Source organism: Euprymna scolopes, chromosome 32 (genome assembly GCF_053919585.1).
Source record: "Euprymna scolopes isolate OS-2025 chromosome 32, ASM5391958v1, whole genome shotgun sequence".
Taxonomy (NCBI): domain Eukaryota; kingdom Metazoa; phylum Mollusca; class Cephalopoda; order Sepiida; family Sepiolidae; genus Euprymna; species Euprymna scolopes.
Genome location: NC_136513.1, coordinates 99249282 through 99267009, shown reverse-complemented (window position 1 = coordinate 99267009; position 17728 = coordinate 99249282). Strand labels below are relative to the sequence as shown.

The 17728-nt window shown below is 32.5% G+C and overlaps 1 protein-coding gene across 1 annotated transcript in view; it reads right to left on the bottom strand.

Annotated features, from left to right (window-relative positions):
- The window catches only part of LOC145256525 (uncharacterized), a 42527-nt gene extending 25644 nt beyond the window's left edge, over positions 1-16883 (bottom strand). Inside the window, exons 1-3 of the mRNA XM_080115550.1 lie at positions 16619-16883; positions 15735-15808; positions 12545-12656 (exon numbers count right to left, since the gene is read on the bottom strand). Of these exons, the coding sequence (XP_079971676.1) occupies positions 12545-12656; positions 15735-15808; positions 16619-16727 (295 nt within the window). The 5' untranslated portion in view covers positions 16728-16883. The remainder of the gene's footprint in view (positions 1-12544; positions 12657-15734; positions 15809-16618) is intronic.
- Positions 16884-17728: the final 845 nt, after the last annotated feature.

Sequence of the window (17728 nt, the reverse complement as noted above, 5' to 3'; positions counted from 1 at the left end):
CCAAGATCAGTATCGTTTTGAGTTCGACAAATATCGAAAAGTTTAGCCTTAATTTAAACTTATGTCACTTCCGGTTTGGCGGTGATCGTAACAGCCAAGATGTCAAGTTGTTTTCCCGTTCTTTTCCTTTTCCTCGTTACGCGTTCGAGCCTGCCTTCATAATAGCACTTTTTTTTTGCTCAACAGACACATCCAAATACCAGGGCAACGTGTCTGTGTATTTGTGTATCTGTGTGTCTGTGTACGTTTCCCTACGCAATAACTCTCTCAATTTTAAGTCTACACACTCGAATTTTTTTATGCAGGGTACTGATATTTGGGAAAATCTTTGTGATAGCGTTTAGGCCAGAAATTTGGCTGTTAACGGGTCAAAGTTCAACGATTTGACCGTTGAGAACTCTACTAAACTCCTCCGACAATTGTGGGTCTGAACACTTGAAATTGTAGGCGATAACTACTTAAATGCATTTTTATATTAACTACACATGCCATGATCGAATATTCCTCAAGAACAAAATAACGGAAAACATAAAAATATGTTTATAAATATGCCTTACGTTGACGGAACTCTCTTAAATTGTTACCACGGAATGCTCAGGTGCCCCTCCTTCAAATTGAAAACGGGGCTCTCCATTTCAAGCGCTGCCATTTTGATGTTTTTAAAACTTGTTCGCGAATTAAAAAAAATTACAAACTACTAAAAAATACAAACCTATGAACTTTTCTACCATAAAAGTAAATTTTATTGACTATGATAACACTTTTTTTTTTTATATTTATGTGATTATATATATATAATTTTTTCTTTGTAAGGAAACCTCATTTTGTTGGTCACTCTTGGCTACGTATGGGAACAAATTTAATAAAAAAATATATTTTAAGGAAAATTATCTTCACTTTCATCATATTTTGCTTAGGGTAAAAATTTTGAGTATCAAACCTGTCTCTTTACAATCCCCTCCTTTTCATAACCTATCATACTTTCATCAATCACAGTCCATTTTCTGTAGGCTGTTTTTAACCCAGTCACCGACGGGTACTTCTGCTAGTATATATATATATATATATATATATATATATGTATATGTATATATATAAAGATATATATATATACATATATATATGTATATGTATATATATATAAAGGTATATATATATATATATATATATATATATATAAAGAGGGAGTAAATATAATAGAAAGAAGGGAGATAAGCAAAACGAACTATTGAAATTTTTTAAACATTTGTCTTAAAAAAGAGAAAAAAAGGCGGATAAGAGAAAGTAAAACAAAACCTAACATTGTTTACACCGAGATTTTATTTAATTATTCCATCTTTGAATCATTTGTCCAAATGCCCGTTAAAATTATAATACAACACTACGATAATCCCAAGATCGATGCAAATATACATAGGAGTATTGGGAAAATTTGAATCAGTAAATATTTGTTCAATTCTTTGACGTCTTATTTTCCAGCTTTTTACAAAGTTTAATTCTATAAATGCAATATTTTATGCACATCAATTCATTTCGGCTTAATTTTTAAATTAAGCTTTTTTACACCTGCTTTTGAAGATACAAATTCTTTGCATTTCTGGTACAATGGCCCTTCTTTCCATGTGCAAATTCCATCTTTTCTATATAAAATGGCATGTAAATATTCGCAAATCAGACCATAGTTATCCTCGGTCATTTCGCTCTGCAAAATATAAAGAAAATACGCATACAATATATATATATATATATATATATATATATATATATATATATATATATATATATATATATATATAGTAATTTATAAAATATATATGGCGATTAGGCTACACTGAATATTCGGCGTTTCATCCACTCTAAGATTCGTCAGACAAGCCTGACGAATCCTAGAGTGAATAAAACGCCGAATATTCAGTGTAGCCTAATCGCCATATATATTTTATAAATTACTAACTAGCTCTACCTACGTATTGAGCACTTTTAAAGTAAATACTTAAAGTTTACGCATAAATCTATACCTTCGTATATTAATTTTATGTGAGTACATGAAGTAGTTATACACACACACACACACACACACACACACACATATATATATATATATATATATATATATATATATATATATAAACATATCTTATTTTTCTTTTATTAATACTATTGAAATCTTCCCCTTTTCTTTTCTTTGTACATAATTGTGAATTATGCCATGGATTTCGGTCTTTTGGATTATTTTGGACCTTGTTCTAATTACGTGATTTCCTGTGATTTTACTTGTGCAAATGGAAACTCAATTTACTTTCTTGGAGTTGTATTTTTGGATTTTATCATCATTGGATACTTTACCTTTCACCAGACTATCCATTCACGTGCAATCACCTTTTTCTTCACCATATTCCCTCTGCTTCACTTTTTGTTATCAAGTAAGATCTTTAACTTACTTTTAGTTTCATCAAATACTTTTGTATGCAATATCCGATCCCGCATTTTGCTATTCCGAACCTCTGATGAGAAGGAAAGTTTTTTTCAAAACTCTGCGGATTAATTACTATCGACTTATCAAGTGTTTCCTTTTCAGATTAAATATGTTGTTAACTCTTTTTCAAAGTGTTTTTTAACATAGTTTTATTAACTGTTTGCTCTTTTTATATATATATATATATACATATATATATATATGTATATATATATATTAATCGGAATTATATTAGTGATTAATTAGAATCGGTGTCGTGAAGAAAAAAATACAAAGGTTTTAGGATATTAAAATTGATATCCAAACCAGAAAAAAGTGTGCCATTTTTTCGAAGCCAAAACGATTCTTCTTTTAATTGTGTTTTTTTTATTTTCTTTTATTAAAAAAAAAATCCGCTCTTAACGATAAAACATATTTGATTAAATTTGTGAAAAATATGCTACCGCTTGCATAATAGTTGCCGAACTACCAGATTGAAGAGCAATCGGGAACGCGACTGTCAGTGTAGGAAATCAGCTATGGAGAAACTAGATGTGTTGCTACCAGCTTCGTCTATGTAACTCGTTAAACCAAACAAATCTTTGTAATCGAAATTAATGTTTCTCAATACACATATTTTGACGTTAGTAACTATCCTCGTATTGATGAAGATAAAGTGACTGCATAATTTATCACCAGATGAAACAACACCATCGTGCCGTACTTATTTGAAGAGGGGAATGAGAAACGGGTAACAGTAGACCGGTTGTTCTATTTCAACGATTCCATGATCTTTCCCGACTATTCGCAAACTGTAGAATATTTTAAGGACAACATAAGCAAATATATCGGTTGCATAGCAGTTGACATGACACGTTCGAGTTGCAGCAGTTATCTGTCAAGCAGGTGACTGGATATGATACTATTATTTATTATCACCTGTCTGTTAGTGTGTGTATGATTGGATGTATGTTTATATGTCTGCTTAAAAATTTCGACAGAGGCGACAGATTTTTAGGTCATCGGTATCGTTTTGAAGCTCAACCATTCGGACGGAAAATATCGAAGAATTAATTAACATTAATAACTTTAACTTTGTACTTTGCTACAGGGAGGGGCCGTTTTTAAGCCAAGATTTTCCAAAATCACACCCTCTTTTCGATTGTCTGGCCTTCATTTAAACCTAGGCCAATCCCGGTTGGTAATGGCCGCCACAGTTAACGCGTCAGGTTTTTTTACTTTCTTTTCCTCCTTCAAATTCGGGCCTGCCTGCCTACTATCACTTGTTTTTGCGCTTGCAATTTTCCCTTTTTTTGTTTTGGCTCAATCAACACCATTACACACACCTCCACTTTCTTTTCCACCTTCGCGTCACAGATTCGAGCCTGCCTACTTACTCACAACTTTTTTTCGCTCAACTCACATCTCCAAACACCAAGGCACCAAGGCTAGTTAACTATAAAGTATAGAGTATGGAAAGTTTATCAATTTTATTCCAACTATTTTATTTTGTTTTTCTTTGCAAGCATTTAACAGGGTTCTTACAGTAACCTAATACTGAATTTCAAAAATTAAACATAGAATGTTAAATGCAATATATTCTAATGATATAAGAAAATAACCGTCTAAAGAAAGTTAACAGTATTAAACAAAGATTATTGAATTTAAACGACAAATTACGGCCACGTAATCTACGTATAGATTAATATATAATCTGCAAAGTTGGAATCAATTATAAAATCCTAAGTAAAATTCATTCAACGGGACTGGATATAAGATATATATTTTCAGTCGCATCCATGGAATTAGTAATTTCTATGGATAACTGGAAAACCACTTAATTATATGGAAGTTTACAATACGGAATGATGATAATGATCACATATTTTTGAACACAATTTTACATTTTCAACCGCAAAATCGGAATTTGGAGTTTGTATGGATAATTGTTAAAAATCATTAAATTACATGAAGTCGGAGATGTTCAATTGACAAAGAACAAACAGCATAAAACAAACTCTAATAAACAATAAGTTTCCCAATAAAATAAGCAATAGGTAGGTAAAACTATGTTTAAACTCACTCCACAATTAAAACATAAAACCTTATCCTAACAAAAACGACACAATCAAAATATTCTATAAAAACAACTACACACTTACTACAAACAGATGAAAGTAATAACAAACCTAATTTAGATATACACCAGGTCAGAAAAAAAAAGATCAAACTAATAATACATCATACTAAATTTAAAACCTCCAATCTAATAATTAAAAAAAACAATAATAATACCAACACCACATTAAATCAAACTAATGTAGTGTATGGATTTTCGAGGTATGTCGAGAACCCACTCTAACAATCTATATAACGCATACATAAGCAAAACCACAACAACACTCTTTCGAAGACTAACATTTCATTTAGCTGAAAATAGCGCGATAAAACAACACCTAACATCCCCTGCAAAAACCTACAATCGCTCGGCATTAGAAATATCTTAACTAACAATACTAAGATTCGATAATTTATCAATTGCACACGACGATTACAATTACTAGAATCGATATTTTCAATAAAGTAACCGGATCTCATTTAACACCGGGACAAATATACTAACATTATTTAATAACTAAGAAGAAACTAAAAATAAACTATAAAATAAGAAAATTGAAATTAAAAATAGAATAATTTTCCCCTAACCGTCCTGCACCGACCTTTATAAAAAAAGAAAGCTATAAATACACCCATCCTGAAAGGGAAATAAAAATAAAAAGATATCAAGAAAAATTGGTCCTGATGATAATCGTATGTAGCGATAGAAAACACTTGAATATTATATGGCTGAGCAACAACTTTTGGGCGCCATTTTATACAAATGCCGAGTGAAATCAAAAGTCCTCTCGGGGAATGGAAAAGATATCCAGAAAAATAGGAAAAAGAATTACACGGTCGTGTTTAATCAGATGTGCTTGAATAATGATTTGCTGCTAAAATATACAAATATACATATATACACACACACTAACACACACACACACACACATATATATATATATATGTACACGCGCACACACGTATGTATATATATATATGCGATGATAGATAATGGTTTATATTGTGTGGGGATACAAATTCACTTTTCTTAGGCTTAATATTTTTTAGTAATCGAAATATATATCACTCAATACTCCTATAAAATCGGTTTTCTTTTGTGTGTATCGATATTCATATTAAAATCCCTCTTTTCTATTTATTTAAAAAGAAAATACAATTTTCTTATATCTTGGTTGTGGAATTGCATTCACTCGCAAACGATCTAGCTAATTTGCATATTCTCTTAAAAATTCATTTTTATTAATTCCCTATTAGTTGCTTGGGTTTTGTAGGGGATAATCATCTTTAGTTAACTATTACCTGTAATTATATTCATGCAGATATTTTACATATCTATAAAAGTGAACGTGTCTGTGTGTCTGTGTGTCTGTGTACATTTGCTTACGAAATAACTGTGTACATTTTTAGTCTACAAACTCGAAATTTGATATACAGGGTACTGAGATTTGGAGAAATCGATGTGGTCGGTTTTCGGCCAGAAATTTGGTTGTTAAGGTAAAAGTTTAACAATTTGACCTTTGAGAACTCTACCAAACTCCTCCGACAATTTTGGGTCTACACACTTGATATTTTAGATATAGGTTCCTCGGACATGGATCTAACTTAATCATTTGATTTGAGCCCAACACAATAAATGTTAAGGGGTCATAATAGGGGTCAATTTTTTTTTCTTTTTTGTTTTTTTTGCTCAGCATAAACCTTCAACCACCCGGAAAACGCCCGGCACCCATGCTAGTATATCTATAAAAGTGAATGTGTCTGTGTATTTGTCTGTCTGTGTATCTGTGTGTTTGTTTGTACATTTCCCTACGCAATAACTATGTCAATTTTAAGTCTACAGACTCGAAATTTGATATACAAGGTATTAAGATTTGGGAAAATCGATTTTCACCCAGGAAGTTGGCGATTACGGGGTTTAAAGTTTAACGATTTGACATATCAGAACTCTACCAAACTTCCCCGACAATTTGGGGCCTAAACACTTGAAATTTTATATATAGGTTCCTTGGACATGGATCTAACTATATAACTTAACTTGAGCCCAAAACTATCAATTTTAAGGGGTCATAATAAGGGTCAAAGTAAAAAGAAATTGACCCTTCTCTTTTTGCTCAACATACACCTCCAAATACCCGGAAAATGCCGGGCACCCATGCTTGTATATCTATAAAAATGAACGTACCTGTGTATTTGTTTGTCTGTATATCTGTGTGTATGTGTGTACATTTCCCTACGCAATAAATGTCAATTTTTAGTCTAGAGACTCGAAATTTATAATAGAAGGTACTGAGATTTGGGAAAATCTTTGTGATCGGTTTTCGGCCAGAAATTTAGCTGTTAAAGGGTCACAATTCAACGATTTGTATTTTGTAAACCCAACAAAACTGCTAAAGTTTAGGTCTAAACACTAGATATTTTAGATATATGTTCCTTCGATAGGTATCTAACTTAATTATTCGATTTGAGCGCAAAACAATAGATTTTAATGGGTCATAATAGGTGTAAACTTAAAAAAAAAAATATCCTTTTTTTTGCTAGCACACACCTGCAAACAAGCGGGAAGCGCCGGGCGCCCATGCTAGTATATCTATAAAAGTGAACGTTTGTGTGTGTGTGTGTGTGTGTGTGTGTGTGTGTGTGTGTGTGTCTGTCTGTCTGTCTGTCTGTCTGCCTGTCTGTGTCTGTCTGTGTACATTTCCCTACGCAATAACTCTGTAAATTTTTAGTCTACAGACTCGAAATTTGATATACTGGTTACTGAGATTTGGGCAAATCTATGTGATCGGGTTTCGGCCAGAAAGTTGGCTGTCAAGGGTCAAAGTTCGACGATTTGACCTCTTAGAACTTTACCAAACTCCTTCGACAATTATGGGTCTAAACACTTGAAATTTTAGATATTGGTTGCATGAACAGGGATCTAACGTAATAACTTGATATTAGCCCCAAAAAAATGTCAAAGGGTCATAATAGTGGTCAAATTTTTAAAAAATTGACCGTTTTTTTTTGCGCGCCGGGCACCCATGCTAGTATATCTATAGGTTCCTTTGACATGGATCAAACTTAATAACTTGATTTTATCCCAAAACAATAAATGTTAACGGGTCATAGTAGGGGCCAATTTAAAAAAAAATGACCTTTTTTTTTGCTCAGTATACACCTTCAAAAACTCGCGCAACGCCGGGCTGAAATGCTAGTCTATATATCTATGAAAGTGAACGTGTCTCAGTGTGTGTGTCTGTCTGTCTGTGTGTCTGTGTACATTTCCCTACGTAATAAATCTGTCAATTTTTAGTAAACAGACTCTAAATTGAATATACAGGGTACTGACATTGGGGAAAAAACTATGTGATTGGTTTTCGGCAAGAAATTAGGCTGTTAAGAGGTCAAAGTTAAACGATTTTACCTTTGAGAACTTTACCAAACTCCTCTTACAATTTTTGGTCTAAACACTTGAAATTTTAGATACAGGTTCCTTGGACATGGATCTAACTTAATAATTTCATTTGAGCCCCAAACAGTAAATGGTTGGGTCATAATACGGATCAAAGTTTAAAAAATTGACCTTTTTTTTCTCAGCATACACCTCCAAACACCCGGTCAACGCCGGGCCGAAATGCTAATCTATATATTTATAAAAGTGAACATGTCTGTGTCTGCGTGTGGCTGTCTGTCTGTCTGTTTGTTAACAGTTCCCTACGCAATAACTCTGTAAATTTTTAGTCTAAATACTAGAAATTTGATATAAAGAGTACTGAGATTTAGGAAAATAGATGTGATCGGGTTTCGGTTAGAAATTTTGCTGTTAAAGGGTCAAAGTTCAATGATTTGACCTTTGAGAACTTTACCAAACTCCTGCGATAATTTTGGATCTAAACACTTGAATTTTAAGATATAGGTTCCTTGGAAATGGATCTAACTTAATAACTTGATTGGAGCTCAAAACAATAAATTTTAACGGGTCATAACAGGGGTCAAATTTAAAAAAAAATGACCGTTTTTAATGTTTTTTTGTGTGGGGGGGGGGTCAGCATACACTCCCAAACACCCGGGCAACGCCGGACTTAAATGCTAGTATATCTATAACAGTGAACGTGTCTGTGTGTTTGTGTCTGTCTGTCTGTGTACATTTAACTACGCAATAAGTATGTCAATTTTTAGTCTACATACTCGAAATTTGATATATAGGGTACTGAGATTTGGGAAAATCTATGTGATCGGGTTTCGACCAGAAATCTGTCTGTTAAGGGGTCCAAGTTTAATGATTTGACCTTTGAGAATTCTACCAAACTCCTCGGACAGTTTTGGGTCTAAACTCTTGAAATCCTAGATATAGGTTCCTTGGAAATGGATCTAACTTAATAACTTGAGTTGAGTCCAAAAAATAATGTTAAGGGGTTAGAGTAGGGGTCAAACTGAAAAAAATTGACCGTTTTTTGGGGGGCTCAGCATACACCTCCAAACACCCGGGCAACGCCGGGCAACCATGCTAGTATATATATATATATATATATATATATATATATATATATATATATATATATATATATATATATGAACGAATACTTACAAGACAATCACATCCATAGTGGAAATAATTATTACGCAAAGCGTCTAGAAGGAATGGTGCTATTTTTTTCACAGCAAGTAATCGTTTACATCTGTCAGAATAAAGTATTCCATGTCTACTGTTACCTGAAAATATATTAAAAAATGGAAAATCATTGAATTTTCTCTAACAGCCAGTAAATTTCGTTTATCTTTAAATATAAACTACTAAACTCGAAATGTAATACATGAAGATACTTTAAAATATAAGGCAACATACTTTTTATTGCGTTCGAATAGAACATAGTGGAGTATTACTAAAATTGTTATTATAAGGGAATTTATGCAGACATTGACAGCGTGAGACTATAAGAAAGCAAGAATAGCCATTCGTCCGAAATAGTGTCATTGGAAAATATCGACCGATCAACATTCACCGGAGACTGTTGAACATTTAAATAGAAGAGCCAGTTTGTTTTAGCACAATCAGCAGAATGAGATATTAGTGAAAAAAAAAAACAAAAAAAAACACCAAGCGCTCATGTATCTACATAGAATAAACTGCTGATCGGTAGATTGCAGTGAATGAAATTGTAAATTTTTTAATGTGGGTGTCAGTAATAACTCAACGTGTGTGCTGGGCTGCTTTCACAACTACTCATGCAGGATTAAAAAAAAAACAGGGACAGAACTTGTTCATTCAGTAAGACATGGGTGTTGATGGATCCTTGGGCCGCCACATCAAGTGTGATGATATTACAGGCCGGAATGCAGACGTCAGTCACAGCTCCCCAGCAACGAAATGTTGAAGTCGCGGTCATCTATAGGCAAAAACATAGTAGCCTTGGAGTCAAGATTGAATTTCAGCTGTGAACATTACGTTAAATATTTGAGAAAGATGAAGACACGGATGACTTCTGTAAGGTCAAAGAAAGGGAAACATCTGGTTTGCAACACGACACACATTTGAATACCATTGAATGAATGACTAATTTCGGCTGGACCATGATGTTTCACCTACAGTATAGTCCCGAATCGGCACTGTTCTAACCTTTGGATGATGCATAACGTGGATAGCATTTCCCAGACATCCAGGCCGTAATCGCAGCCGTGAGAACATGGGCCGTCTCTGTAGGCGCTCATATTTACGAGCGAGCCAACAAGGTTCTCATTCATTATTGGCAGCGGTGCATTGAGTCAAAAATAGTCGCGTGTTTTTATAGTACAAAACAGTCTTCGAGGCTACTGAACCTTTTACCTTAAAACATAGCAGTTATTAATTTGGGGACGACCCTCGCATGCTATAATGCTCGAGATCCGTTTTTTATATTAATTAACAAGTTAATGTATGTTTTTATGGAAATGCCATCCAAATACATAAATGTAAGGAGCTAACAAGAACACAAAGAAATATTAATCTTTAAAGGGAAAACACTCACGGCGTTCTACAAGTGTGCAATTCCGAGAAATTATCTACTAGAAAAAGAAGATGTATTAGAACAAGGTATTGTGAAAATATATCGACAGTATATGAAAACCCAGTAGAATAACGAGTCAAACCTCTTGAAATTAAAGAAGCAAGGAATATATGAAGACCACGTACCATAATAGTATTTGTATAAACTGGATAAGAACTGCAACGTCTTTTTTTCATTTGTTATTGAGCGCAACGCAATCGATGTTTAGTCGGTAGGTCTGTTTAATGTAACTGTCTGAAGTGAAGACAAACCTACTTAGACCAGATGTGTATCCCTTGTGATTTAAACTATGAATTTGGGAAGGGAGTACACCAAGAAAGTCTTTTTGGTTTGGAAAAGTATACACTCAGCCGAGGAAGAGGCACGCAGGGTCTTGGAACAAGTTCGTTTTTATCGCGAATGACGACATTCATTGAAGTAACTTCGCCGGGTGAATAAAAGCCTCTCTGAGACCGCAGTGTTGTCCCCTAAGGCACCATATAGGGATATTGAGGGGATTCATTCGTTACGTTAGGATTGAGAAGCTCGATTTTTCCGAATAAAAAGAGCCGTTAAATATAGTATTCGGCGTTTAGGATAAGTGGCTTTACCTGACAGAGCACAGGAAATGTCTTCGGAGACGAAAAAATATTTTACGTTATAGGCTATGGAGACTAGGAGAAGATCTTGATTATGCTTTCTTCCACTTATCTTCCGCGCGGTCGTTATGTGACTTAATTAGTTGCTTCACAGTTTGCATATTGAACGGACAGATCTTTGTACCGGAGTCGGTTTCGACATGAAACTTAGCACTGAACACGAAGAAAGAGAAAAGTTACCTTTGTCTTTGCATACTAGCAGTTATGAAATTTTGTTGACATCATTGAAAGAAGTTTCCAGAAATGAGACGTCCACTGTATCCAGCATGTCCTCATTTCAAATGAAAATGCGTATTGAAGTCGATAATGTGAAACTCTCTTCGGACAGTTTCAATTGAAAATGGTGAACGTTTCACGGTTATACTAAGTGAATAGAACTAGCATACCCTAAACCTTACCCTATGAAACAAATCTCGAGTGAGTTTATGAAAATGTTTTTTTGCTAACCGGAAGGAATGCTGATATTGTATTGAATAGTTTAAGCTACAGTAGACTAGATACATGTGTTCTCCTTTTAACTTAGAGAGAGAGAGAGAGAGAGAGAGAGAGAGAGAGAGAGAGAAGTCAAGGGGTCCTTTGGATTTTTGCATTATCCCTTTTCACTTTATTTTTGGTTCGATAATCCCTATTCTCGATTCTAATTAGGTGACACATTTGCAACTTTGCAGAAATAGGAGACCACACTCAGGGTGTTTGAATATACTTATTTCTCGACTGGCAAAACTGCTTATCTGCCACATTAATTTTAAATACTTAATTTGCATTTTTGTATTACATTTTTTTCTTAACTCACTACATACATTTGATCTTACTATATGCATTTTGATTTCGGGGTTTAAGTAGAATATTCATGTAGTGATTCTAGTATTAAAGCTAAACAGTCTAGTTTAGTTTGAATACATGTTAGACAAGTCCACATTAATCTCAGCCTTCTCTGAATTTTGGCTTAGAATTCAGGTCTATAATTTCTATTTGTATAATATAACGGCAAGCAATATTGGCCCTCAAAGATACAAAAAATATTGCAAAAAATTATATCTTGAGTATTCTTTTAGTAATGTTTTGGTCGAAATAACTTCAGACTTTCTTCAGGTGGATTTTGATAAAATTGAACTCGGGAATCTGGACAGAATTACAAACGGAACCGTTTATTCATTTCACATGTTCCATACGCTATGAACATTACAGATGATTTTCCAAGTACCCTAGCAATTGTGTCACGTGTCATTGTTTGATTTATTGTTATAAATTCGTTCCGATCTTTAAATCTTACTGAAGGTTGAAATAAGCTTGTTTTAAATATTTACCGAAAATTATGTATTCGTTCCTATATAATAAAGAAGCCATCTTGTGAAAGTCCATTTCTGTGACTATTTTTATGATGTTCCCTTCTTTGGTATCCAACAAGTTTTTATCTCCCTAGAAAAAAACAAACATTAAAAGAGTATGACATATACACTGACTGTTTCTCTATTTAAAAATGAAAATCTTAGCATACAATTATATTATTTTCATACAGAACCAAGTCATTAACAAAAATGCAGTTTAAAACATTCATGCTGATCAAGAAATTATCAAGTAAAAATATATTAAGAAGGAAAGTATTACTAAAATAAATATATTAATAAGGAAACTATTACTAAAATAAATATACTAACAAAGAAATTATTAATAAAATACATTAACATTATTAGTAGAAAATATATTAACAAGGAAATTATAAATAATATATATATATATATATATATATATATATCAACGAGGAAATGTTTAAAAAAATAAATACATTCATAAGGCGTGTATGTATAAAACATGAAAATAATGATCTGTGTACATTGTCTTTCAAGCTACGCTATTTGCACAGGAAAATTTAATTCGGAACAAATACTCCATAAGTGAACACACTCTCTAATTTAAATCCAGATATATCAATCACTGGTGAAACTGAAATAAATGTACTTAAGGCAATGTAAGGTTCAAATCACTTATAGAAAATTCTGATATCTTTACATGCGGGGAAATATAATGCATACAATAAAGTAAAAAGTATTCACAAATTTTCAATTTGATTTGAGATATTGTAAATTGTTTTAAAGGGGAATAGCAATAAACTGTTTCTCATTTTTGCATTCAAATATTTCAATTTTGCATTCAATTCATAAGCGTTAAATATGGATTACGGTATATTGTCTTTATTTCCGTGACGTTAAACGTTACAATTTCGAGAATAAAAATCATGTAATGGATTTTAATTGCAACACAAACAAAGATTCTAGTTTGTCATGCTTACGTATCGTAATGTATTAAACAATGAAATATTACGTGTAAGAAATAATACAATTTACCAGTAGAAAGACTCGAACCCATTAAATCTTTTTTTCCAATTGGGGCCTTATTTATTTTTTATTTTTTTACATTCTCTGTAGCATAATACGCCAGCTCCTTATAAACTAGTATATCAAAACGGGGACATGTAGTACACTGGGCTGAGGTGTATATAAACAATGTAACTGTATAATTAGCATATATATATATATATATATATATATATATGTGTGTGTGTGTGTGTGTGTGTGTTTATTTTTTAATTTTTTGTAAACGATATTAATGTTTATGTCTCCGCCTCGGAAAACCAGCGTTTTTCTTAGAAAGTCGCCCATTTTTTATTTGGACGTATTTTTTATTTATTTATTATTTAAAAAAAAAGACAGTAATCTACGGACACGCGTGTTCCGGAGCCCTACTACCCATCAGCGTAGCTTGACTGTTGGTAGGATTCGAACCATGGACCTTATGTACTTCAGTCCAGCGTCCTAATCCACCCCACCATGATGCACCAGATATTTAAAAATAATAAATTAATAAATAAAAAATACGTCCAAATAAAAAATGGGCGACTTTCGAAGAAAAACACCAGTTCTCCGAGGCGGAGGCATAAACATTGATATCGTTTAAAAAAATCAAAACAAAACAATTAAACAGATGAACGATAAAAAAACAAGCAGTAAATCGTCTATGGCATTATGGCATTATGGCATCCTAGCGGAGTGGATTAGGGCGCTGGACTGAAATACATCAGGTCCAACAGTCAAGATACGCTGATGATGAAACACGCGTGTCCGTAGATTACTGTTTTTAAAAATTATATACATATCTATATATATATATATATGCCATGCATATATGTATATATATATATATATAGATATGCCATGTATCACCAACGTAAGTACACCCCTCGAATTTCTTTAAATAATTTAGTCATACTCTTAATGGAACAACACTGATGTGTGATTCGTCTAGTATATTATATATGTATATATATATATATATATGCATTTATATATATATATGCATTTATATATATATATATGCATTTATATATATACGCATTTATATATATATATATATATATATATATATATATATATATATATCACTACACGTAACATAGTCATCCTTGCTGGTTGTTTGCTGACCCAATAAAAACAAAAGCTAAATGGAGGCCATCTAGAACATATGCTGTAGAACGGAGAAAAAATAGACCTAAGGCCCTAGTGTTTTGGTTTGAATATAATAAACTAGTTATGACCAAAGTTTCATTTCATTCGGATAAAACACTAAGAAGCAGGGCATAATTAGGATTGGACCGTTTTTGGGGTCACCCTGTATATATATATATATATATATATATATATATATATATATATATATATATATATATATATATAAGAAAAGTGACGGCAAAATATAAAAACAACAGCCTACATATTATTTTGATACTTTTGGCGCATATTTACTTTGCGTTATAAACGTATGAGTGAATTGCCAAGGTTGTAGCAACGAATGGTGAATTTCTATACTATGCTAGAAAGTTACTTACGCTCAAAAATATCTGTACATTTACAAGACCACCATTCGCGCAGGTATAAAGTATTTGGGCTGTTAGTTCTACTACTACTCTATTCTCTTAAGACAGGGTTCAAAAGAGAGTCGCCAACATAATAACTCCCGCACTATCAACTAGATTTCAACCGCTGACCCATCGACGAAATGTTTCATCCCTCTGCTCGTTTTAGAAATACGTTAATGGTATGTGTACCCCTTCGACGTAAATACACCGTACACACCTGACAAGCAGTAACCCCCTCCCTTAACAGTAGAAATTCATGTATTAAGAAAGCCTTCTACTTTAATAGTTTCTTGTCTAGGACTGCTACACTTTGGAATTCCGATTGGGGGGTCTTTTATCCTGATTGTACGGTCATGCAGAAGTTCACGTGTAATGTAAGTAGACCTCTTGCTGCTAAACTTCCTACATATTTCCTCTAAAAATTATGTCCGAGAGAGTTGTCCTCATACAGAAAACTGCATTTGTGACTTGTTTGAGACGAAAATGCAATACAAATCATGTATAATCAGATATGCTTATTTTAATAATTCACAAAGATGCTATTTCTAATATTAATTATATTTTAAAATTTAACATATAATTACCTTGTATATATGTGTCAGTCGAATCTCGTGTGGACCGGTTTCTTTCACTGGCTTTATAATTTCAGCAGATATTGCTGAAAAATGTACAATAGGTAAAATTGTATTGCATGATGCATATTGATGTCAAAATAGTGTAACTCGAGTTCTCTGTATTTTTCTTAATTTGCATTTTGTATGTTGCGGAGTTATAAACTTTCTTGTGTTGTAGTATAGACAATTGAAAAAACTAAAGTATGTAAATAGAGGAAAATAATCACGGAGAAAGCCTAGGATATAAAATTTTAGTTAGTTTCAGTATTTCGCCATTTTCGAATTCCGTATTTTTGCTTTTGTCCTCATATTCTATAGGCGATATTTCTGACAAAGATGTAAGGACTGATGTTTTTTGCCTTAGAATTTATTAATCTACTTAATATATTTTGCTAATATATTTGCCGTTCTACATTCTGAAATGATATAGACTAGTGAAATTTTATTAAAATTGAAGCGTTACAGAACAATGAATTTATTTTATATTAGGACAAATACAAAAAGGACATATCCCGAATATAATAAAATACGCCAATTTTACATGCGCGTCTAAATATTTTCTGTGTAGAATAATTTAATAACGGATATATGCTTCTATGAGAATCCCGCAGTGCTAATAGCTGCAAGCAGAGAACAGAATGAATGCATAAATTTAAGCATCGTGGCAATGCATTTTGTATTCTTCTTAGATCCATTCGGGTCAAATACAATTATATAAGTCATCGCTTTTCGAATTACCCTTATATATCAGGCGCCTTTGACATACCTCCTGGTCAGCAAAGATTTTAAGTGAAAGTGAAGAATGTTCTAAATGAAAACAGACAGAGATACAAACATGATTGGAGATTACTTACCAAAATTACTCGTACAATATTGTGTTTGTAAATGCTTGTTTGGACACCGCCAAGATCCCATTACAACCTTCTCAAACATGAGGAATGTCCAAAAGACTTTAAAAAACATTGTGCCGTCAATATATATGCATATGTTTATGTGATATTTTAATAAACAAATTAGTTTTCTGAATAATATATATCTTCTTAAAAATTACACAAGGTACAAAGGGAATTCTGTTCTTAAATAGCATCAGTAGACCCATTATTGAACTGTAACTTACTCGATAAATGAATATATTAATATTAATGTGAATTAGACGTGAGTAGTTTTCAAACTTTGCAATTGATTGCTATGTATGATCTACACGACTTTTACTGATGTTTGCTTTAATTAAATTTTATGATTAATGTATTTATATCTTGATTTGAATTAATGTAATTTTCTAATATAAGTTATATCACTTTTCCTCCCTTTCTCTCTCTCCCTTTCTCTCTCTCCCTTTCTCTCTCTCTCTCTCTCTCTCTCTCTCTATATATATATATATATATATATATATATATATATATATATATATATGGAATACTTTGGTTGACACACTGGTTTTCGTTAGATGACGAGTTAAGCAATGACAAGCCGGGCTAGTAACAAATAAGTAATAATTTGATTATGTTTTGCAGCAAAACGTAGTATTTTTCAGATTTGTATTTAAAGCACGTTAAATACGCCCATTTAGGAAATGTAAAATTTTCAGAGACATTTCCCGACTTTAGCAATAGTTAAAATAGTTGTTGATTGATTACAGGATTTAAATATTTCTAATAAAATCTCCGTGATTTACTGAATGGCTACCGCAATGAGAATTCCAATCAAATGTTGCATTTGAAATTCTGACAATCTCATAGTTCCCCCGTTGGCTAATGGATATTATGAGTTTATCGTTGGATAAATAAGAAAATATTTGACTAACAGTTTTTTTTAATAATTGATTAACTTTATTACTAAGATTACCTACTAGTATTTACTATTAGTAAAAAAAAACCCTACTGTATCGCATATGTTTTCATCTCGTTTAAAACACAGTTAATTCAACATAAAATAAAAATCATATTAAATTGTTTTGATTTTTG